At 39.9% G+C, this 24,384-nt stretch overlaps 1 protein-coding gene across 2 annotated transcripts in view; it reads left to right on the top strand.

The window, feature by feature from the left end:
• The first annotated feature begins 383 nt into the window (after window positions 1-383).
• LMTK2 (lemur tyrosine kinase 2) overlaps window positions 384-24,384 on the top strand; it is a 43,341-nt gene continuing 19,340 nt past the window's right edge. For both annotated transcript variants that reach the window (XR_010825021.1, XM_066977421.1), the window contains exons 1-6: window positions 384-720; window positions 13,649-13,773; window positions 14,652-14,796; window positions 15,830-15,903; window positions 16,409-16,527; window positions 17,717-17,804. Coding sequence is in view for 1 of the 2 variants with exons in the window: in XM_066977421.1 (XP_066833522.1) it covers window positions 573-720; window positions 13,649-13,773; window positions 14,652-14,796; window positions 15,830-15,903; window positions 16,409-16,527; window positions 17,717-17,804 (699 nt within the window). In the remaining variant the exon portion in view is untranslated. The remainder of the gene's footprint in view (window positions 721-13,648; window positions 13,774-14,651; window positions 14,797-15,829; window positions 15,904-16,408; window positions 16,528-17,716; window positions 17,805-24,384) is intronic.

Here is a 24,384-nt window from a genome sequence, read left to right as displayed (position 1 = left end):
CCGCCTCCCCTCAGCCCGCTCGCGCCCCTCCTGCAGGGGGCAGCCCTGTGAGGGGCTCCCCCTGCCCTGCGCGCGGGCACGGCCGGGCTCCTCCTCCCGCCCCCGGGCTCCGCGCTGCCCGCCGATTGGCGGAGAGAGCCTTCAATGCCGAAGAAGCCCCGCCCCCTCCGTGGCCCGTACTGCGGGCCGATCGCCAAACGCGTCCCGCCCTCCTCGCGCCGCAGCCTTCGCTCGGCCCAGCCCGCAGCGATTGGCCGACGCGGCTGCCGATCACCGCTCAGGCCTGTGCCGCCCAGCGCTCCCGCCTCCCTATCGCGAGGCGCGGGATGATTGGCCCGCTGGACTGTCAGTCAGCAGCGCGCCCCTCCCTCCCCGTCAGGTAGCCCGGAAGATGGCGGCGGCGGTGGCCGGCGGGGCTCCGTGAGGGGAGCGGGGCTGCGGGGCCGATGCCGCGGGCGGCCGCGCCGCCGAGGCGGGGGGCAGCGACCGCCGGGGGGGCTGCGGGGAGCCGCTGAGAGCCGCTGGGAACCGAGAGCCCCGGCTTGGGCGCCGGGCGGCAGCGCGGGGAGGGGATGCGGCAGCGCGGCGGGGCCGGGCGGCGGGGGGCTGGCCCGCAGCCCCTCGGCCCGCAGCCCCTCGGGCCCGTCCTCCCGGCCGCTCTCCTGCTCCCGCTGCTCCTGGGCGCCGCCGGGGCGGCTCCGCTTCCGCCAGCAGCGGCAGGTGAGGTGCGGCGGGGCCGGGGGGGGTGCCGGGAGGGCGTCGCGCATCGCTGTGGGGCGCGCGATGCGCCGGTGTCCGGCCACACGCGCTGGTTCTGCGGCGGGCGCCGCTCTGGGCTCCGCGGGATTTTCCTTCTCCCTGGGGACCGCCCGGCCTGGCTCCCGGTGCAGGGTGGAGGCTCCGAGGGCAGACGGCGCTCCTCTCTTTTCCGGCCCGATTAGCCGGGTCCCCCCGCGCCCTCGTCTCCCTGAGTAGGCATGTAGTCCGTGCTTGTTTGTCATGCGTTAGGTAACGCTGCCTGCCCCCGATTCCCTTCCTCGTTTTCCTGTTTATCCTGAAGACGTAGAATGAAAAATGTGCTCTCTCAATATTAGGAATTACTGCTGGAAGGTTTATTAGTATGCATAGGTAACAACCACCTTTTTTTTTTTTTGGTGTTTTATCGCGGCTTGCAAGCATAAAATTGTATTGGGACAGAATTTGGTTAGGCTTGGTTTGAATGCACTCCGAGGTTCAGTGCTAGCTACGAAGAGTTTAGCAGCTGAAATAGACGCTGCGGTTGGAGTGGAGGAGCAGCAGCAGTGGGGAGGGAGAGAGATCTGAAGCACAGAGATTAGGTAATTTGGCTGCTGGTCCACAGAAAGTATCAAAACTGGCAGTGGAACACATACTGCCTTTAAAAGGATCTATGCATTTTTTTCCATTTATTTTCTTCCTAAGAAAAATTCAGAATTGTTCATGAATTACTCCTTCCATCAGCCTTCCTTGAGGTCAGTCTTTCTGTAAAAGTAAGCCTCTAAAAAAACCAAGAACACATTTGTATTTCCTTTGAGACTAAACGATAATTTTCTCACTTATGAAATGCTTGAAGATTTTCCAAATAACATTGGCTTGTCATCAGGCCCCAAGGTAAGACAGCATAGTCAGGTCTGTGTGGCGGTTTCTTCCTTTTCTGTCTGTCTTTTCCTGACGTGTTATTAGTTTTTCTATTTAAAGCTAGGTGTCAATGTCTGCATTAAGTATTCTCAAAGTAGCCTAGTTTTTTTTTTTTTAATAAAAATTCCTCTGCTATCAGGACTATCATGTATCTTACAAAGCTTGGAGCTGAAGACATAATTTCCACGACACTGGCAAAAAGCTTAGCTGTCAGAATGAAAAGTTGATCAGACATATTGCAGGAAATGGCATTACAGTTACCTTTTTAGAAAAAGGCTAAATTAGATATGTTAAGTATAGTACTGCTAGGGAAAGTACTCGCGATGTTGTAATGTTGCACTAATACAAAGTGAATGTCATACCCTAACTTTATAGGATGTCTTCGGTTATAATCTTAGCCCAAGGTTTCCTACATATGTAGGCTGTTACCTGAAATTCAGCAAACTGCCACGTCCTGTCATGGGGAACCCAGTGGACTTGGGGGAAATGGAACTCCTGCTTTCTCCTGTATCTTTGCCCATATAGTAAGAAGCAATGTATTTGGATTGTTTGATTGAAAGATATTTAGTGTTTAGACCCTTAAAGCCTCAAGAGGAACCTTTTCCAGTTTCAGTGGCATCGCTTTTGCTGGGAAGACTTTCTACAGACTTTTCTTTTCTGAATGAGATAATGTGTATAAATGGTTTTATGTGCAGCAGATTCTGCAGCACATTCCATATCATCAGGACAGCAGTAAGCAGCTGGAAAGCCATAAGGACTTCTTTTTCCTTCCCTTGAATAACTCACCCATGGTTGACAGGCAGTTTTGTCTTGAACCCTCTCTGTCATACTAAGCAAATTTTATAAACTGTCTAGAAAACAAGACTGTAACTTTATTCTGCTGGGGTAGGAGGCATGAATTGTGTTTGAAAACAGCTTCAGCCGTATTATGACTTTCTCATGTATCCTGTGACAAGCTGCTTTGATTTCCTTTATTGAGACTGGTGTTCATTGATGATTTTGGAAGTAATGGTCTCTGTTGTAGGCCTTGGCAGTTCTTGCAGTTGACCATAATACTCAGTCTGATATTAAAGAGTTGTGAACTTGTGAAGAATTTAATGGACTTTTCATAAAATAATAAGTAATGGATTTCAGAGTTACTTAAAGATCCCACAATTCTGCACCTAGCAAGAAAGGTTGCTTCTCTGACAGGGGAGAAGCATTTTGAGGTGTGTTTCCCCGAGCACTTTACTGGAGAGATGGCAATCCACAGAAAAGAAGGAAAGGATATGTATTGTCTGAAGTTGTTGTAGTGAACTTTGTGGAATAGTTCACGGAATACACCCATAATAGATTTCCCTTTCAGGAAGGAAGGAAGAAGGCAAGAAGTGACAATGGGCAGGTTCTAGCAGGAATAGAGTGGAGTCCTTGTTCAAAAATGTTCCATTTTGTGGAAGTAGTGTGGAAGTATGCCAGACCACAGCTGGGGAATTGTCACGTTCCCGGGGTCTTGATCAAGATGAATGATGCAGCTCATACCTTAAGTATGGCTTCACAGTGTTTGCAGGTGAAGGTGTGCATTGATGTGTTCTGTGTTTGTCTCCCATTTTTGAGGTTGTCTTTCTAAACTTTTTGAAAAAAAAGGAGGTGGTAAAGGAAACTTTGCTTTAACTGTTCCCCTAGTATGCTTCATAGCAATTATTGTAACAGATAGGAAAAGCAAGATGTTAAAGATGTTACTATCTAGAAATGCTTAGACCAACTTAAATTTAATTTATTCTGTGAATGGAAAAGAAGGATACTGATATGTACGGTGATAGTTCTGAATTAATGGTTTCACCTTATACTGGAGGTAAGAGCAGGGGGCAGGTCTAGTTGATTGCAGCTTTTGAAGAATTTATTACCTAATCTGTTAAAAGTAGAACAGTTCATAAAATGAAATGCTGCAGTTTTTCTGAGTCTGTGGAGCATCAGTGATTTTACCTGAATGCATCAAGCTAGGACGATTTTCATCTTTAGTGTTGTGTGACTGAAGTAAGGATATTTGGGAAATTGGGAGCAGCACTGTTTTGCAGACAAGCATACTGAATTATAATCTGACACTTCTGCTTTACTGTGCTAAAGCTTTCTATTCAAATTCATGCTTGTTTTGTTTTTGACTGGGATTTTCATACATGGCCTTAATTCAGCTGCCTCTCCAGAAAGCTTGGAATGTGAATCAAGGGTATGTACGTTAATGTCAGACAAAGCATTTCTATCGTCTCTCTGCTTTATAAAGTCCTTGCAAGTGCAAAGGAACAGGGACTCAAAAGAACTCTTATTTTCTTGCAAAACTTGAATAGGTGGTAGCGTTTTAACAGGTGTGTTTGCTCTTACATCTGTGCTGAATTACATAGTCTGCTCAGATGAAATGAGGCTGCTGGACTGGCGCCTACACAATTTCTTGGTTTGTGCCGGGACCTCACTTGTGGACTGCCCTCCTGGACCAGCTGCATGGCACGGCAGTGGAGCCTTGTTGAAGAGCTGGGTAACGTACAGCTCCAGAAAAGACACAGAAATTGGTGTATAGTGTCCAGAGATAGCTAGATGTTGTTTGTGCAGCTCTACCTAGTATACTCGACTGGCCATAGGTGACAGTTTGATATTTTCTTCTATTTGCTAAGATGAGTTCCGTAGTTCACGTGTGCTCTTGGGAGAGTTGTTGGTTTTGAGTTGCTTTGGCTTGATGTTTTACTTGGAGTTGTGTCGGCCTGGGGCCCGCTTGTGGTTGTAGCCTGTGGTTTGGATCTATGTACAGTGTATGTGACAGTTGCACATAATGAGAAAAGCAATTTTCTAAGCATATGCAAGGTAGAGACCCAGATCATTTGAAGTTAAGAAAAATCTCCCTCGTAAAGGGGGTTTTAATCAATGGTATATTTTTCTTGGGAGTTGTCTGTTCTCTAACCTTTCTTCTCTCTTTCAAGCACTAAATTTGTTTACTTCTCCCTGTATTTCTTTTTCTAACTTCTGACCCAGATGCCTAATAATTGTAGAACTAGAGCTGCTGGGTTGTCTTTTATCTTTTGTTTTTCTCTGTGACTTTGTGACTTTGAGGTAAGAAGGCAACCCCAGCTCTTGGCCTGCAGGAATGTTCCCTGCAAGGCTTTGTTCACAGGCTTGGTCTGCTTTCTCTTCCTCTGGCTGTAAGGTGTCTGGAGTTTGCTACAACTAAAGCAGTCCTTAGAGGAGGCAGCCCCTTTCTGAGGTGTTTTCTCACATCTTGAATGCTGTGGTATGTTTAATAATTCCTTAGGTATTGTAGCATGTTAAGATAGCACTGATAAGAGGAAGTCTCAAAGCTGTGGTCGTGGCATTAGGCCTGGGTCATCGGTTTGAAAGGAAGGCCCCATTGGTGCGTACTGTTTTTACCACAGGTCCTGGATGGAAAAGGAGTTTGTGTTATACAGTCAGAGCCAACGTGCCAACATTTTATTTGGAAAGCACAAAAGGTCAGGTTATACTGGGGGGGTGTACTGAACAACTGTCAGGCAAATGTGAATAGAAGTAATTTTCTGAACGTTTGCTGTAATCTGGTTTCAGTCCCTGTACGTGTGGTTTGCCTGTGCAGGACATGGGGACCCTCAGCATAATGCCAGAGGTTGGTTCTCTGTCCTGGTCCTAATGTGCTATTTCTGCAGCAGAAGTACAATGCAAGGAGTACTGGATTTTCTTAAATTTCGCTTTGGGCCTGCCTTGCTGTTGAGTGTATCAGTATATGGAGCCTGGTGGGGTTCTGGATACAGTTTTCAATAGCTTTGTCGCTTTGATTGCTCTATACAAACTGTTTTCATTGTACTACTTGAAAGGACTTGAACAACTTCAGTGGTGCTAGAAACATCTCATAGACATAATCGGAGATGTTCAAAGTGTGTCAGGGTAGTTAAGTCTGAGAGGTTCATTAAGCATAACTTGGAGCAGGAGGGTGTTGTGCCAGATGCAGCTTAGGCGGGGTGATAGAGTGAAGCAAGCTGTGTCAGGGAATTGTCTTCTGAGGGGTTTTCAGTATGAAAAGCTGGTCCAAAGTAGCACTAAGTGTCGTCCAATGCTACATGCAGAATTTCCTTAATGGAAAAGGAAGCGTCACTTCAGTGATTCAACAGGGATGTGAATTGTTTTAGAGCTACCTTTGTACCCTGAGATTTCTCTGTTATGAAAGAGGTGTGGGGAAGCTGGGCAGTACTCAGACAGGCTTCTGGGTACTGCCTTTAAGCTTTCAGCTTGTAGACTAGATCCAGTTGTCCAAAATCAGGCATGTGTCCTGTGGCCTGTTCTTTCTCATAGAGATTCTTCATCTGTGGATGGGGATGACAAATAAAGGTGAACAGCTTCTGGCAAAATGATGACCTTGTTTTCCATGTACCTTATCCCAGCCTTACATGGAAGTTGGAAATGTTTTGGTAACATCAAGATTCTAGACAATACCATCAATGAATGTTGCAAGTGTGGATTCCTTTTGCATGAACCAGGAGTAATTTGTCTCTTCAAAACAATATCTCTTCACGAGGGGTGCGGAGGGGCAGGTGCTGAGCTCTGCTCTGTGGGGAGCGTGACAGGACCCGAGGGAACGGCATGGAGCTGGGACAGGGGAGGGTCAGGATGGTTGTCAGGAAAAGGTTTTTCGCCAGGAGTGTGGTCGAGCACTGGGACAGGCTGCTTAGGGCAGTGGTCATGGCATCGAGCCTGCTGGTGTTCATGAAGCATTTGGACAATGCTCTCAGATACATGGTCTTTCAGGTGGTGGGAGGAAGAGGTATGGAAATTGTGGTTTCCATGCTGCAGATAACTCTGATGGTTTGAGATACCACGATATGTAATCTCACCATGTTTTAGATGACTGTGGTCTACCCTGTTTAAAAAAAAACAAATTACATATTACTACAAAAAAAAAACTACTAATTGGAGAGATGTTAAAGTGCATGGAATCATACTGTCCTTGGGCAGGAATATGTTTTTAGAACCAACATCTAGCAGCATGTTATAAAGTGTGCTCTGCAGAATTCTTTTTAAAAACTGTGTGTGCATAGTGTGTGTGTGTACACACACAACTAAGAATCAGATGCAGCCTTTGCAAGATTTTAATTAACCCAGATTCTCCAGAAACATTACAATGAAAGCATAGGATATGTTGTTATTGAAGATTTACATTTTTATCCTTGTCTTAAGATCTTGCTTTGTGCAAATACATTTTAACACTTCAACTTCAAACAGACCTTGCTCTGTAAACACTGGAAGTGCTAGCCTATACTTACTCTTTATTAAAATTGAGCCCTGTGCTGTTTCTCAAGCGATTCTTTGACATCACTTGGAAGGTTTGTAGAGTAACAGAATAACGACAGAAATACAAAACTAACCCCAGCTCATAGTTGTGCTACTTGCTAATTGTTCAGCCAACACTGAGGTGGGCCGGGATAAGTGTTCAGAAGAAAATGAGGATTGGAGCAGTGTTGTTTTGGGGATGCTGTATGACTTGGGGATCCAACGTTGTCCCAGCTATTCGTGCCTTAGGATATGTAATCTCTGCCAGCCTCGTTGTCTTATTCTCATCTTTTTAAGTGTGATGCTTTGATTTAGGCTGTGTAAGGGAATTCAGATTTAGGCAGTCAGTAGTTTCTTATTGATAAACTGTTAATTGCTGCCTCTTGTATTCAGAAAGACTAAGTACAAGTGTGCCCAAGTAACTCAGCTGTTAAGTTTTTAAGAGTTCTTTTTCTTGAGAGTGTAGCTGTTGGGATTTTGTGCAGTTGTAAGGAAGAAGGGGAAATAAGATGTGTCATCCATATCAAAGATTATTTGTGTTAGGTATGCAAACGTTGCCTGATCCAATACAAGGGTAGTAATAACATAATGAGAGGGAAGGCTTTTGAAATAACTCTTCAGTTAATAAACTTTTCAGTAGTTTGTTCCAGATGATTTTTATTGATTTAAAATGTTTGTGTTTTTCTTTGAATGGTAACAAGTATTAAAATTGTGAAAGCTGAAGAGTTCAGACATAAGCTAAGAACCTGATTGAAGTCCCTTGAGGGGTATTATATATGTTTGCTCTTAGGGATTTGCTTGTTGAAGGAACCACTTGATATAATTTGGGCATTTGGAAGCAGTTTGAGATTTCATTAAGATGCTGGCATTATGCTGAGGACATTAAGTCAATGAAAGTCATCTGAGATCTTGGGAATGTTTCCTCCTGCTGTATTGGTAATGGTCATTCAAATCAAACAGCCGATTGGCATATGGAGTTCTGTTACGTGCCTCTTGTGCTAAAGCTATCCTTATTTCCTTTTGAAAGAATGGCTGAAGTGTAAATAACACTCCTTCCAAACTTACACTAGGTTCATCTGCTTGTGCTGTGCCTTAATTGAAGGTTAACAGAGACGATGCAATTCTAATATAATATTGTAAAGCCTATTGTAATGTAACATTGCGCATCTAAGTGATGGTGCTGCACAAATACCAGCTGAAACTTACTCTCAAAAATGATGCTGGTTTTTGGCTCCGCTGTTAAATGGAGCGTAGGAAAAAATTGAGATGATAGGAATGCAGTAACTAACAGAATTGACTCTTGAGATTTTTTGGGAAACAAAGGAGTTGCAAGGCACACCATGCTTTGCTTTGCCATACTAACCAAGCATTACACAATGGATACACCTAAGGTTGTTTTAGATAGGCTTTTGTTTTAGCATTCTGCCTGTTACCTCTAGGCCTTCTTATACAGATAGCACTGAGTCTTGGTTTTGTCTGTATTAGCAGCAAGCCTCTGAAGATTTCATGGAGTAAACAAATGCAGGAGAAACCCTTTGTGAGAACAGATAGCGATGTAAATCTGACTTGTGAAAAACTAGGTAGGAGTTGAGAACAAGTTAATTTTCAAGTTAATTGCTAGCACAGAAGAAAATGACAGTGTTATTTAGGAAAGTCAGAGTAGTTTTTAAATGTGTATTTATGAAAAACAGTATAAATTAGCATTATTACATATTTAATTTGGTTACATTAATATCTATGAATAGCACAGTAAGTAAACTGGTCAGGTTTATGACAGATATCATGGATGTAGCTGGAGAGAAACATTGGATTTGGCCATTCAATAGTATTTGAAATGATGCTGTGTTCTGACTTGATGTCATAAGGTAACATCTCAGTTTCTGATCATATAATTTCAGGGTGTTCAAAAGGCAGTTTAAGTGACTGCTGTCATGCTAGATTTGTGCTGGAATAGTTATAGCTATTAGTGTGGAGCTGCCATTTAGATAGATGCTCTTGAAAGAAAAGAGGCACTTGCTTATGCAGTGGGACTGTTGTCGCATAGCAACTACTGTGCTGAAAGCTTAAAATCAGATGCTCCCTTGAAGTTCCCTGTGCTGCCCTAATAATGCTTTATCTGGGCTTTGCGCTGTCTTTATCACAGTAGTGTCTTTTGTTAGCGTACTAAGTCATGTCTGTCATGTACATTGACTTTTTCTTTTTTTTTCCTGAGCTTAGAAATGTGCAATGTTGTGCTGCTATTTTTTTTTTTTTTTAGCCCAATTTCCTGAAGATTTGAGACCTTAATAATATGATTAACCACATTGAACCAAATTTGAGAGAGGCTGAATTCATGCTCCATGGCTTTTGATCTGTGGTAAGGGAAGAGAGGCAGGTCTGCTGTCCCTCGTACCGGCCGGCAGTTACATCTGATCCTGTGCCCGTTCTGAGTGGTGGCTGCTGGTTGGCAAGTGAACGTGGATTTACTGCTCGGAAGCCTGGTGTGCATGTCATTCCTACTTGGTAGCACAGGATGCCACAGATGACATGAGTGAGTGTTTGAGGTGATTGTGGGCAAAACTGGAAAATTGGACAGGGAGGGAAAACAATTCTAGATGAGAAACCAACTTCTGTTTGCTTAGTTGGTACATTTGATATATGTCTACTATATTATGAAGAAAGTAGACTTCAAATACAGAAACCTTAATACAGAATCCTGAGCTATATACATTTTTTTTGAAATACACTTTGTATGAAAGTAGCCTTTTTCTACCCCTTGAGACATGCTAGTACTTATTGAAGTTTATGTTCTCAGGTCTATACTTGGTCCTGAGAATGCCAGCGTAACTTATCATTATTGGTTTTTGTGTGTTCCTGTACTTGCACATATACAGGGCTTGACTTCAGATGTGCTGTGTTCAAATTTACACTTCAGTGTAAATTTTTGCTTTTGCAATGGCAGTCTTCAGAGGTGCTGAAGAACCTGCTTCCAATAACTGTTAATTAAATACCTACTACTTACAATAACATATGCTTTTAAAAAGCGTGTAGCAGCATCAAGTTGGAATTTAACACTGTAAGGCTTTGAGAAAAAAGGCCTTTTTATTTTTGTGTGTTCATCATTTAGAGTCATTTAGATATCATTTTGAGAAGAAATGCTTGCTAGTTTTAAACATTCGTGCAAAGCATTATGTTGTGTAAACCATGCAGAAACACATAGTAAGACACACTGCATCTTCTGCTGATTTTCATATGGTACTCAGACAATCCAGGCCTCTTCCTCTTGTGTAAGCAGTTTGGATAGACCATACCTAAGTAGGCTAGACAGTGTGTATCAGGTATCATGAAGCTTTATATTGTTAGCATTTTTCATGTAGTATTTTTTGGATGTTTTGCAGTTCATCTCTTAAAGAATGTAGTAGGTTGTTGCTGAGTATAGTTACAGTAAATGATAGTTTCTTAACTGAGATGATATGCTGACTAAATTTAATAAATGCTTTACTTTCAGCGTCTATTATGCTGAGATTTTAAACTTAGATATTTGTTACGAAATTATAAGTGATATTGGATATATATTCATCTTGGTTTAGATGAATTTAATTTACAAAATATTTTAGCAGTTTTTTATTAGAGAAACTCTTGTAATAACTGTATCAAATGGTCCTTTATGTTCAGCTGAACTGATTTCTCTCTGTTTGCATTAAGGTCAGGATCTTGTAAATATATACATATACCTATATAAGAGGTGCAAATACTTTCACAATTTACAAACAAAAGAAGGAATTAAACACCTCCTACCTTTTCAGTTCCCAGTCATTTTACGAAGTTCCAGTGAATTAATAGTTAGATGGAAATAGTTGAAAAAATGCAAAAGAGGTTATACTGCAGCAGATAGTTCAGCAGTTTGTCAAACACTACTTCCAATATTTAATCAGTGACTTCCACCACTGAATATGTATTTATGCAAGATATTAAAATAACTTCACTTATATTTTTAGCTCAGTTATAGGTTGTCATTTTATATTTAATTTTACATTAATCTTATTTAAAAGTGCAAATTAAAGATACCACTTATTAATGACTGTGTGAGAGACTTCAAAGTTTATCCAAATAGATCTGGATTCCGTAATTCTTAGTAAGTAGCGCTTGTGTGAGTCATCTGAAATGCTATTCTGTAAGTGTTGCAGAAACTTGCCCGTGATAATTGGCATTCTTCTTACATTAAAGCATCTTTTTATAACTTTGTATATGAACGGTTTCCTTGCATTTTTGGCAGATCAGGTGTCTTCCATCTTAACGAACGTTAATGGTTAGTTGCCTTTTCAAAGATGATCTTTGCTTTCTTTTTTATTTTAAGCAAACAAACAAAAAAAACCACCTTCATTGCCTTCTCCAGTTAAGTGCTGTTAGTACACACACTTTCTTGGGAATTCTGTAAGGTTAGGAAGTAACACAATGAGCAGCAGCAGATTTTTTTTTCTGAATTCCTTCCAAGACATTTAACAGCGATGGTTACATTATGGGGAAGAGTATAACTTGCATAAAACGCTTAGACTTCAGGCTTGATAAATTTACAGTTTTCTTTACAGGAGAAACTGTAACCAAAATGTGTTGTTTATTTTTTCATATAAATAGCTGAGGGCATATACAGTGGATCTAACTTGTACAGTTAACACGGCTTATGATCATTAATGCCTCGGAGTTGAATAAGCTAGAAGACGGGTATAAGTCCTCTGAGACCAAGAGAATCCTCATAGTGCAATAAACTGCACTCTAAGGTGTGCTAGAGTGGGGCTCGGGAACTTTGGTTTTCTACTGGGAAGAATATATATTGTAATTGTGGTGATGTGTTCCCAGGTGTGTATTAATGAAGGAGAATCTGCATCTAGTCGGTAGATGGTCTGTGGTGAGTTTGCTTCTCATCCCAGGGCTGTTGATGGTGAAGGTGAGGAAGCTGTTTGGAAATTGGGCGGGATGGTTTTGGGAAAACATTTAAAGTAATAATTAGTAATACCTGGTACCATAAATACATTTACATTTTTCTGTACTAAAGCTACCTTTTATTATTTGGCTTCAGTTAAAAGTTCAAGGGAATCTCTTAAGCTTCATCTGAAGCCCTTTTACCTTTGTGTGTTTATTTCAGTAATGCAGCTATCTAATGACTTATTCCACAATATATTTGCGTATATTTGTGGTTTAGGTAATTTTCAGTCTGCTTAGCAATGTTACTAACCATCTGAAGGAAGCAAATGTAAATTAGTGTTTACTTTTCCATTTCCTTGTTGATGCTTATAAATGAAATATACAAAGGCGTAACGTGGGAGCCTTGATTTAAATGAATGTAAATCATTCTATTGAGAACCCTCTGCAGAGACTTTTCAGAATTATGACTAAAAGGTGGTTAAATAGCTTCATGTCGTGGTTGATCTGCATTCAAACAGCATATAATAGTTAGAAATGCAGTATTTGTGTCCTCTAATGAGTCTGGAACGCCAGAGCTGCTGTTGAGACTAGAAATAGCATCGCTTGTTTGAAAACTTTACTGTTTTGTTTAACTTTTCCATTTTTGTATGGATGGCTAATGTGCCTAATCTGTTCTGCAGAAAACTTGTAAGTTTCAAAAGTATGATAAAGCAGTAGTTTGTCAATTTATCTTTGACGTGAAATAAAAATAAGTAAATATTCTGTAAGTGTTCTGCAGAACATGGTGAACAGCTGTGGCTTTTTCTAGGAATCTTTGTAGGTTTTAAAGGTTAAGAGCTAGTTGGGCAGGTTTGTATGTCCTTAGTTATGGTGATCAACTTCTTATTTTCTTTATTTTCAAGGTTTTATTGATAGTGTTCCATCGCCAGAGGTTCCCGTTGATCCTTAGAGGTTCCCTAAAAATCCAATCAGACTAAGTCACCTGACACTGTGTAACTTTTGCAATGCTGATGTAATATCTAAATATATCTTAATCAGTTATGGTCCTACTACTCTTCAAGCCATATACCAGTTCCTGTTTAAAAACCAAAAACAAACTAACAGCAAAAACAAAAAAATAACCCAACCCTCAAGATGTGTGCTGTGGTTTCCTAGGTGACTACCCAAATACTTTTTTTTTCCCCCCTCAACTTAAAATCAAAAACAGGCATGAAAATGAGTTTAATTCTTCTGGCAATGCCTTAAGATTGTGTTAAAATGTTATGTGTGGTTTTTGGTTCTGTGCAAGGAATGATAACCTGACTCATTCATATAAAATGTGTTGTAGAACATCTTTATCAGCTAATATGGAAGTGTGCTATTGGAAAATGCATTTACAGAATGGTGAGAGAGCATGTCTAAACTTGAAAAGGAGACAAATCACCTGAAGAATCACAAGGAAACAAGAATTGAGGGTGGAGTTGGTTAGATCCATTGCACTTGTGAAAACAACTTGTGTGTTTGGCAGACTGTCATGATTGCATTTAGTGAAAGAGACAGCATTGCCATACAGTAGTATGTTAGAAATTTGTACGCAATTCACACGAGGAGTTCTTCTAGCTAAAAGTCCAAACTGTGCAGGCAGGTTATAGAACATAGAAATATTTTGCCAGTTATATCCTTTCTGGTCAGTTTCCTTTTATTTTAATCATATCTTCAGAGTTAAATGTTCAAATTTATCTTTTAAATAAATGCTGAGGGGTAATATAGTTTGAAGGAACTTCTTAAATTGCTAAATATATTTATATAATACTACATACATGTTTATTTCTAGGACAAGGAGCTACAGCTGAAGTTTCCTCATCTTTTGTGATTCTGTGTGTATGTACTCTAGTAGTACTGGTAATACTGCTTGCAAACTGTGTCTCCTGCTGCAAAGACCCCGAGATAGATTTCAAGGTAAGCATTAGAAGTTACAGATGTTATGTGCGAGTGGTATTTGCAGCTGCAGTCTGATTTCCAGGATACTTATTACTTGTGCTAATACTTTGTGGTTAGTGACACTTCTGTCGCTGTACATTTCCTCTTCTGAAATAGCCATCAAATGTATTTCTGCATGCTGTAAAATACTGCTGCATCTGGTTAAGCACTTGATCCACGTTGCAGTAAGGATCTTTAGTGTCTCTTCAAAATCATTACTATCTATTAGGATCAGTAGCAAAAGTATACCCCGAGAAAATTTTACTGTACAGAATATTTTTTGCTGTTTGTTTTCTTTTCATTTGCTGGGTTTAGTCTGCTGACAGTGTTTAAGATGTTCCTGGCAAATATTATTGAAGATGCACATCTAATGCAGCAAATCTATTGAGAGGGTGTTACCAGAGAACAGTTACTTTTGAAACATCAGTTATTGGTGTTTCTAAATTTGCGTTTTGCTCTCATTTCTGAGGAAAGGCCCTGAAAAACCCTACATATTTTTGATAAAGATAGTACTTGATGCTTTAATTCCTTTAATCAGCAATAATTTGAAAACAAGGAATAGAAGTATAAAAAATCTGTCACTGTCAAGAAAAAAATGAGCCTCCTTATTGTTACTCATTCAGATGAAGTGCTTTAAAAACTATGATTTAATTTTTTCACCTTTTCAGATGGTTTCTTTTAATATTATCAGGTTATCTCCCTTAAAAATGAAGCCCTTTGTAATGGGTCATATTTTACTTTTACCTTCAGGTGGTTATTTTATTGTAGTCAAGTTTATGTATTCAGATAAGAAACTAAAAGAAATGTATTAGTGCTATTTTTAAGACTAGTTTGAGTACTAATATATTTTATTGCAGGAATTTGAAGATAACTTTGATGATGAAATAGATTTTACACCTCCAGCAGAAGACACTCCATCAGTTCAGTCTCCAGCAGAAGTTTTCACTCTTTCAGTTCCCAGTATTGCTTTACCGACTCCCTCCCAGTTTCCATCTCGCGCAGGTAAAATAGACTTCTTAAGTTTAACTGTTACAGGTTGAATTAAACTGAGTTAATTAACCCTACATTTTTGTAGGGTATAGTGTGAAATTTCTTAAAATATAACTTACAGCAGGTGCTATATATAGTAGCTTAAGAGACTGAAACTGGCTTAAATCTGTTTAGACTGCTTCCTTTATGTGTCTACATACATAAAGGGTTTGAAATGCTCTAGGATGTCAGTGACTTCCACGCTTTAGTAGTTGTCATTGTGGCTGAGTTGTCATTGGACTTTCGACATTAGTCTTAAATGGAAGCAAGAGTGAATCTCTTACTTGACAGCAGTGCTACTGTTTCAGCTGTATCCCTTTCTTCATAGCACTGTAAGAGAGATAATGCTGCTGAATCTCTTCTATAGTATAGTCTACCATTGTTTCTGTCAATCCTCTGCCAAGATCCTTGCCTTGTTTTCTGTCCTTTGCCTCTCTATGCTCTTTATGCAAAGTATCTTTAGTCAGAAAATGTCCTCCTTCCAGATGGTAGCTATAAGTAGGGCAGTTGGACTGAAGAGTAAAGCAGTCAACCCTTTTCTCTTAAAATGGTAACTCTATAACTATAAATGTTAAGATATAGAAGCAGTGAGTGTTTTGGTTTTTCTTCTGTTTACATAGAAATTTGTGTAAGTGGATAATTTGCTATGCCCCAATACAGTGTAGGATACACTTGTATTGGAATTAGAACTCAGCTTTTCAGCTTTTTTGCTTTTTTACTTAACTCTTTTTTTTAAAGATGTTTGTGTCATAGAGACACATCTTTTGGGTGGGATGGGTATTCTGGTACAAATGGTTTAGAAGCTGAGAAGTTTCTCTTGAATACTATTGTCACATTGCCTTCATACTTCATTTTGTTCATACTACGTTTTATTGTTTAGCCTGAATATATACATGTAAGTGGGAATAAATATTCTAGGAGCATGCATTGTTTCCTCAACAGTTGCATGACTTTGTCATTCTGAGTGGTTAGCTGCATGTAACATTTATTTTGTTGTGTATAACAGATGGATCAAAGTCTCAAGTCGCGCGTCAGAGTCTAAACTACATCCAGGAAATTGGAAATGGCTGGTTTGGAAAGGTGAGAAGTTCTTTAATGTTGTACTGCAGGTTGAGTTTTCCTCTTAACTAACCAGACTACTCTATTTCCTTTAATATGATGCTCTTTATTTAAAAGAATAATAATAGCATAAGAAAAACTGTAGTTGAAATTGTTTACTTGCATGCACTTTTTTAAGCTATGATTAATGCTTCTTTAACTTAAATGCAATTTCTTACCAAAGCCACTTACTGTCTAGACATTTCACTTCCATGGGATTGAATTAATATGTTCCTGTTACTACCAATTATTTCTAGGAAAAAAACTTAAGTAAATAAATGGTCTTCACAAAAAGACATTTTCTGAAAGCTGATGTGTTGATCAATTGTCAAGATTTCTTAAGTATTGGTGTTTAATTATCAGAGCCCTACATCTGTTGACAAGCCAGAAAATCTTCCATGCACCATGTTTTTAGCTCTTTTTTGATTTGTAGAGAAACTCCTTAATTTTTTCTGCTGATTTAAAGACAATGGTTATCTTTTTCCAGGTTCTGCTTGGAGAGATCTATACAGGCACTAGTGTGGCAAGAGTGATAGTGAAAGAGTTGAAGGCAAGTGCAGGTCTCAAGGAGCAAGAGCAGTTTCTAAGAAATGGAGAACCATACTAGTAAGTAAATCATGACTAGGTTACCTGAAACACTTTCATACTACTGCTTATGAGTTACAGAAATTTTTGTTCAGTGTTGCTGTCTCTGCTTGCCCTCCCTTACAAATTAAATTCTTGACTTTAAGATATGAAATACAGTCAATTCAAAGTGACAAAATACGAGTTTGCTTAGATATAAGCTCTTTGCTTAAATGTGTTGGGTAGTTATTTGTTCATGATTGGAAAACACACTTGGTTTGGTTTATCAGATTTTCTTCTGCAGCTGTTTGGAAAAATCCTGATGTTGCAAATTATCATTATGGCTAATTACTTGACTTTAAGAACTGAAGTTTAAATCCTGTAGTTGAATTTCTTATTGGAAGTAGGAGAACTGGCAACACTTCTTTATCAGATGTACTTAAATTTCTTTAAAATTCCCCTATTCAAAAAAAATGAACACAGCCTAGTGCTAAAAACTAAATTTGCACAGGTAGCTTGCAATTGGGCTTGTGCAAAAAAAAAATCAGAATTTGTTTGGAACTATTTGCTTCTAGAAATTGAGTCTTTGCCTACTAGAAAGGTATTTGATGTATTAAAGGTATTCTAATTTCTCATGTTTTGAGTGGAATAGAGAGGAGTACTGTAGTTTACCAAGTATACTTTTGTGTGGCTTACCTTGCCTGAATATGCTACAGATGCTTTCTAATGTTCTAGTTACCTTTGCATATAGGCTTAAATTGTTGGCAGTTGTCAGAAGGAATTTCATACCTTCTGTTGAATTGGCACAAGTATTTTTGAAGCAATTTAGAAAAATAAACTAATCTGGCAGGGAACTAGCCTGGCTAAAAAAAAGGGTTTAGCTTTTAGCCAGATCAGTTCCTCAAGCATAGTTCACGAACCAGTTGCATGCGTGAACACTTATTTTTGGTATAAGGGAAATGGTGGGGGTGGGAAGATAGGTGTGACTTTTTTTGTGGCTGTGCTGGCTCGGTGGTTTTGAGAGCCTCTGAGTTTCAGCTGCTCTTGATGATATGCTGCAGCAATACAAAGTAAAAGTGTAAAGGGAATCTGTGGCTGGATACTTGCACCTTCTGTTCGTGCTGCCCCCGATTATGTTTTGAGACTTACAATTGAGATTTCAGTGTGTTGTGTTATACTGCAAATAATGTACACTGTAATCTTTCTGACTTCAACTGTATTTTCACTCCAGCATTCTTCAGCATCCAAATGTTCTCCAGTGCATCGGGCAGTGCGTGGAAGCCATTCCTTACCTCCTAGTTTTTGAGTTCTGTGACTTGGTAAGTGCGTTTGTACAAAAGGCTGCGGTTATTTTTCTGTTATGTAAATTTTATGTAGTATATTTATTGCCCTTCAGGCACGAAACTATTCTTATTTTTCTTTTGGGGGATTTCTTTTTTTGAATAACCAGAATTTCAGAAAGGATACTTTTTTTTAGTTTAGAGACAGACTGCAGAAGTTTTTTTTTTTTTTTTAGAATTTACGTGATGAATAAAAAAGTTTATGTTCTTGTGGAATGTTTTGAGGAAAAAACTAGTTGTTCTTTCTTTGATATGAGTTATTAGTGTCTTTCAGTCTAACTACATCATGTAACAAGGAGGCTGGAAGGAAAAAAGGATGCTTTTTATTGCAGTCCAGTATCATGCACGTGCTCAGTCTCATCCTAAATTTTACTTGCTGTCTGTGGAACCTTAACTTGTTTTTAACACGACTTCTGTGAAAATGTTATTTTAGGAAACTGAAAGAACTTCCTCCCTCCTGCCTCTTCCCCTCCAGCGTGCCCAAATTTTACCTGTGCTGTGCAGCTAAAATGCAGTGGTGGGCTAATCTCCAGAATCTGTAATGAGTGTGCTCCAACAGTTGGAGTTTCAAGTATCATCCTGTGCTCTTCCTGATCCTTTCTGTTACTGTACTTCTATTATTCCTACTTTCTTATTCTTTTATCTCCCTCCTTCTGTCTCTTCCCGCCCCAGGCATCTACCTCTTGTGCTTCCTGAACACCTAAAGAAATGCTAAGAGCACAGTGAAGGGTATTCTCAATGGTTTCTGCTCTGCTGTTAGTGCCACAAAGGCCACTGAAGATAGGAAGGGTAGTTGCACAGAAACCTTGCTCAGCGACTGCATTCTTGAGCATGTGTTGGAATTTACGTAAGTTTTGTGAGGAAGGAGGTGGTATGCATGTATGGAAACTTTGCGCTGTGCTCGGTACACACAGAATCTTAAGAAACTAAGATTTGGATATGGCAGTGGTCCCATGGTCTGGAAAGACTTGAATTGCTTTATTGTAGTGTAATACAATATTAAAAAAAAAAATACAAACCCAGAACTCCAAGTGGCTGTCTAAATGTAGGCTTAATTACTGCTTTTAAATCTGTGGTCTAGATATTAGTGAAAACAGTTCGTTGAGAAATGTCAAGGCAGAAGCGAACTCAGGAGTGTTGTGTTTTACCCCTGGCAGGAAGCTGAGTACCATGCAGCTGCTCGCTCGCTCTCCCCAGGTGGGAAGGGGAGAGAATCAGAAAGGTAAAAGTGTGAGAACACATGGGGTGAGATAAAAACAGTTTACTAGGCAAAGCAAAAGCTGTGTGCCCAAGCAAAGCAAAACAAAGAATTCATTTGCTACTTCCCATCAACAGGCAGGTGTTCAGCTGCTTCCAGGACAGCAGGGCTCATCACCTCTAACAGTTTCTTGGGATGACAAGCACCATCCCTTTGAACGTCCCTCCCCTTCCTCTCTTAACCCCATCTTTCATTACTGAGCATGACACAATGTGGTATGGAATATCCGTTTGGTCAGGCTGGGTCACCTGTCCTGGCTGTGTCCCCTTGTGAACTTCTTGTGGACCCCCAGGGTCCTCACTGGCAGGGCAGCACGAGAAGCAAAAATGGCCTTGGCTCTACATAAACACTGCTCTACATAAACACTGCTCTGCAACAGCTGAAACCATGGGTGTGTTATCACCACTATTTTCATCAAAAAAACAAAATGCAGCCTTGTGTGAGCCACTGCGCAGAAAATTATTTCTGTCCCAGCCAAAATCATGACTTTGCTACTAAGAAGTCTTTAAGAAGTAAAAATAGTTTGTACTTATAAAAGTCAATATAGTCCTTCTTAACCTGCTTCACTACTACAGTATTTTCCTTTAAACTCAGATACACAAATCCAGTTCTAGTTGCACCAGATGCCTCAGGCGATTTAAATAAAAGTGAACATGAACTTTGAGTTTTTTTGAGAAACATCAGTTAATCTGTGACCTTAAATAATCATATTTTTCATTACTGCTCTTTTGCTCAAATTTACTATCTGTGGTAAATTAATGAGGCGAAAATGCTGATAAAAACGTTCTTTTTCTATATGGGAGAAAGGCCTGAACTTTTAAAATGATTGATCAAAGTGAAATGTTAAATTTTTGGCTAAGAATGGAAAAGTGGTTGCCTAAGATTAAGCAGATTTTTTTTTCAATGTGCAGAAATGGAATACTTCTTACTGATTTTAAACCTGCTATTCAAGTTGTAGTTTCTTTTAAAAGGACCCTTGAAAAAGAACTGTATTTTATAGGCTTTGTTAGTAGATATAAATCAAAATATTTAATCAGATTTAACTGCTGCCATGTTTTTAAATAGTTACATTTTTTAATCTCACTTTGAATTTGGAGTAACTTTTAAAGATTGCCCTACTTTAAGTATATATTAAAAAAACTTCCTTGTTTGCCTGATGATTAGTGCCAAAAATTGTCATGGAAAGGATTTTATTTAAGCAGATAAAGTAGATTTTTACTTTAACTGGGGGCAGTAAGCTTGACAGCCAAAATGGTATTTTTACAAAGTTGAATGTAGTTAGGTAGTTTCATTGGAAGAGAAAATAAATATCTGTGCTGACTTCTATTCCAAGTGAACTAAAGCTTGTTTTTTAGAAAATTACATATTGTAGGGAGTTAAACATGACTTTCATACTGAAAGCCTGGCTCACTTGAGGACTTCTTACTTGGTAGAGCTGAGCATGTTGTAGAGATCATAGTATTTTATTCATTGTGCACACAAATATACAGGGGCTAGGCAGACAAAACAGCATTCACTTTAAGTAGTTTCATGCAGTGATTGAGATGAGCACATTGTTAGCTTAGTTATTGCTGTGTCACTAACTTCTGCTGTAGTCCTAGGGTCTAGTGTGGGAGGGAGCAATATTGAAGTGAGGGGAGAGGAGAAACATGGTGAGGGGAGAAATGTCAAGGAAGCCAGACAGCACCATTTGGAATAGAAGGTATGACTAGATAGCTTCCTTTAGTAGTTCTTTGGTTTTAGTAGACTTTCAGCAGGCTACTACTCTAGAAGTTGCTCATAATACGGTGGCTGGAATGGCAGTTACTTGGGTTTCTCAGGGTTTTAGTAAGTGACGCCAAAAGGTGGTAGGTTCTTTTGTACCTTTTTTCTGAAATTGGGTAACACAGTGAGTGTGGAGGCGCTTCCAAAACATGCCAGTTTCAGGTTCTTCAGTAGAAGGACTGTAGGAACAGATGCAGTTCAAGTGGTTGGCTGAAGGTTTTAGTGTCTGTTGTGGCTGCTTGTTGTTCATATAGGAAGGATGGAAAATGTTGCTGTTTTGCTGGTGGTAGTATAATACTGTGCTAACACTCTTTACCCTGCGTTACTGATGTCGTATATACATGTTCAACAAAGAATAAACTTGTTGTGATCTGCGTTACTTATGTGGTTAAGAGTGAGATGGCTATTAAAAAAGTGACAAATAGGTTAGCTGTATTGGATAGGAAGTTTTATCTTTAGATGACAAGCTTTTTTTTTTTAGCTGTGCAGATTCCACTTTGCAAGTTTGTATATATACACAAGTTTGTGTGTGTATATGTGTGTATATATATATATACACACACACACGTACACTATAATAATAAAGTAATGAAAAGTGTGGCTGGTCTATTGACCAAGACCATCTAGAGGATACAGAGGGTGTTCTCTTCACATGCCTTCAAAATTATAGCATATTATAGCATCTCCCCCTTTTGCAACTTTTAATAGGATTTGCGGGCCCTTTATAGGGCCATTTGACCTTGCCTTGCCTGCTCAGGCAGCCCTGTTGGATTATCAGTTTCCAGGTTCCTTGGCACTGAAAGGTCTTGGTCAGAGGCACTGGAAACTAGTGCAGAGATACCAGAGCCAACTGTCACTGGAGCGGTACTGAATGTCATGTGGGCTAAATTACTTGTTTGCCTGGCCATATAAACTATTTACAGATTTCTGTTACACAATGTTGTATACACGGCAACTATGTTTGCTAGCATTTAGCCTATTTTGTAGTGTAATCCAACTTGCTGTGTGTCCCTTGCTTTTGAGAACTGGGCAAGAAGCAAGGGAGGTCAGTTTCATGTAAGCGCTTGAAAGGCTTAAATTCTGATTTTCCTTTGCTTCTGTTACAATTGTTTAAATTCTTTAACAGGTAAATACAAAATGAAATGGTCAATAAGTCCTTAAAAGATCCTGCATTAGTTTGTTTAGTATGTTAGAGGTCTTCTATGAATAGCTAACTGGCCACTGTTAAAAGCTGTAGAATGGTGCCAGGTTAAAAATAGTGGTAGCTGGCTTATTAACTTCAACGTATTACTCAGTCATGTGTGGCCAGCATTTTGTCAGCACAGCAACTCTTCTAGTAGTTTGACATAATTTATGAGTAAAGGAAAGTTATTCAAATGTGGAAGCACCATCTATATGGTGAAGGTGATTTGCCTATCAAATAGTTCTTGAAGAAGTTTCTTATATCTTGCCATTCCTGAGCAGATGAGATCAGCAGGACGCAGTATTTGCCCAGAATGCCCTGTAGCTTGCTGCAGGGATGTAGTTGTTACTGGAAGGTGTCTGCCTGCAGTGGTTGGTTCTTATTTGGCCTTTTTCTGATTACTGCCACTTGAAAACATTGTCTTCAAATAAAATAAAAATCTTTGCAATGAAAACTTCTTAACCAAAGTGTTCAACAAATCAGTTTAATAATCGTAGTTAATAACAATGAAGGAGTCAAATACTGCATATATCAATAATATGTAGTTTTAAAGAGGAAAAAATGGGAGGTTGACAGTACATGGCAGCTCCAGAAATCATGTTTGTTGGGTTCAAACAATTCTTATTCTCAGAAATGTTTAGTATTTCTTACTTATATATGTCTAAACAACTTTCTAATGGTATAAGGGGTCCATACCATACACCATTTTCAGGTATTTTAACAGCAGTGATGTTGGGTACGTATATGGTGAAGCAATGTTGAAGCAGGGAGGCAGGGGTAGTATTTTTAGTTTTCTTAATTATGTGGTGTTATGTGACTTCTTGGCAGGTAGCTTTCCAGCTTGGTAGAAAGTGTTGAGTGGACATAATTGGGTAACATCTTTATGCTTCTCAAACCCTGTCAGTACCTACTTGTTTAAAAAGCCACCTCAGCAGTTTGGGTGTTCTTATGGACCAAACGTGGAATTTCTGCAAAGCAGAAAGCTACAGAAGAATACTGCAGATAAATGTGCCCCTGGCTTCTGGTTGTTAGAGGAGAAAATAAAATTAAGACTTATTTACAAAGAAGGCTGAACTGATCCTGACTAGAACTGAGAGAGGTGGGAGGAAAGGTAAAAATCTCGTTCTTCACAGATTCCCAGGAGAAAAGGGATGAGGCAGAACAAGTTGGAGAAAAAGTGGAGCCGTCTTTAAGCATGATTACCAAGCTTTTTATTTTCAGGTGTCTGAGCAGTGAATTTTGCAGAAGTGTGTTTCCCCTGACATGTATAAGTTTTGATACTTAAAGAGCTCTGCATTAAAAAACTCTGTCCAATAAAGAGCCATTGTGTGGCTCAAAATTGGGAATACTATTGATGTGTCACTACTGTCTGTTTGTAGACAGGGAGGCATCATAGGATAATTCAAGCTGGAAGGGACCTCAGTAGGTCTTCAGTTCAACCTCCTGCTCAAAGCAGCATCAACCTGGGGGCAGACCGGGTTGCTCAGGGCTTTGGCCAGGTGGGTCTTTGAAAACGTCCAAGAGTGGAAACTGCATGGCTTCTCTGGGCAACCTGCTCTGCTGCTCAGGTGTCCTTACTGGGAAAACAATTTTCCTTATGCTTAGTCTGAACTTCTGTTTTGACTTGCGCCTGTCATCTCATCCTTCTGCAGTGAAGAGTTGGCTCAGTCTTCATAGCTTCATAAGTACTGGACAGCTGCTATCAGGTGCCCCTGCAGTTTTTCCTTCTCCAGGCTGTATTAGCTGGGGTGAAATGTTCTGATCCCCTGACAGTCTTGGTGACGCTCTACTGAACTTGTTCCAGTCTCTCTCTCTTGTTTTGGGGCAGCCGCTGCTGGATACAGGATCTAAATGTGGTGTAACAAACAGGGGGGAGAAGGGAGTAATTCCTTCCTTGGCCTCCTGGCTATGGTCATATTGATGCAGCCTAGGATGCTGCTTGCAGTTTTTGCTTCCGGGGAGTACAGGTGCTTGATGTTCAGCTTGCTGTCTACCAAGATTCCTGGGTCCCCTTTTGCAGAGCTGCTGTCCAGCTGTTCGGTCCTCAGTCTGTATTGTTGCAAGGGTTTTTTTTCGTTCCAGGTGTAGGACTTCGCATTTGTCTTTCTAGAATTTCATAAGGTTTCAGTTGGCCCCTTCTTCCAGCCTGCCCAGGTCCATCTGGGTGTTAGTCCAGCACTAGAGTGCATTCATTGATATGAAGGAGTGTCCTCTTAAACCAGTACCAAAAAAAAACCCACAACAACTGTCTTTTAACTTTGATTGTTGCTGTTAATAGGATGAGGAAAACAGCCAGAGGGCTTCAAGATGCTGGATTTAATACAACTTGCATTTCCTATAAAAATGTGTCTACA

This window comes from Anser cygnoides, chromosome 15 (genome assembly GCF_040182565.1).
Source record: "Anser cygnoides isolate HZ-2024a breed goose chromosome 15, Taihu_goose_T2T_genome, whole genome shotgun sequence".
Taxonomy (NCBI): Eukaryota; Metazoa; Chordata; class Aves; order Anseriformes; family Anatidae; genus Anser; species Anser cygnoides.
Note: the sequence above shows the minus strand (reverse complement) of the source record. Positions and strands in the feature narration are given on the sequence as shown.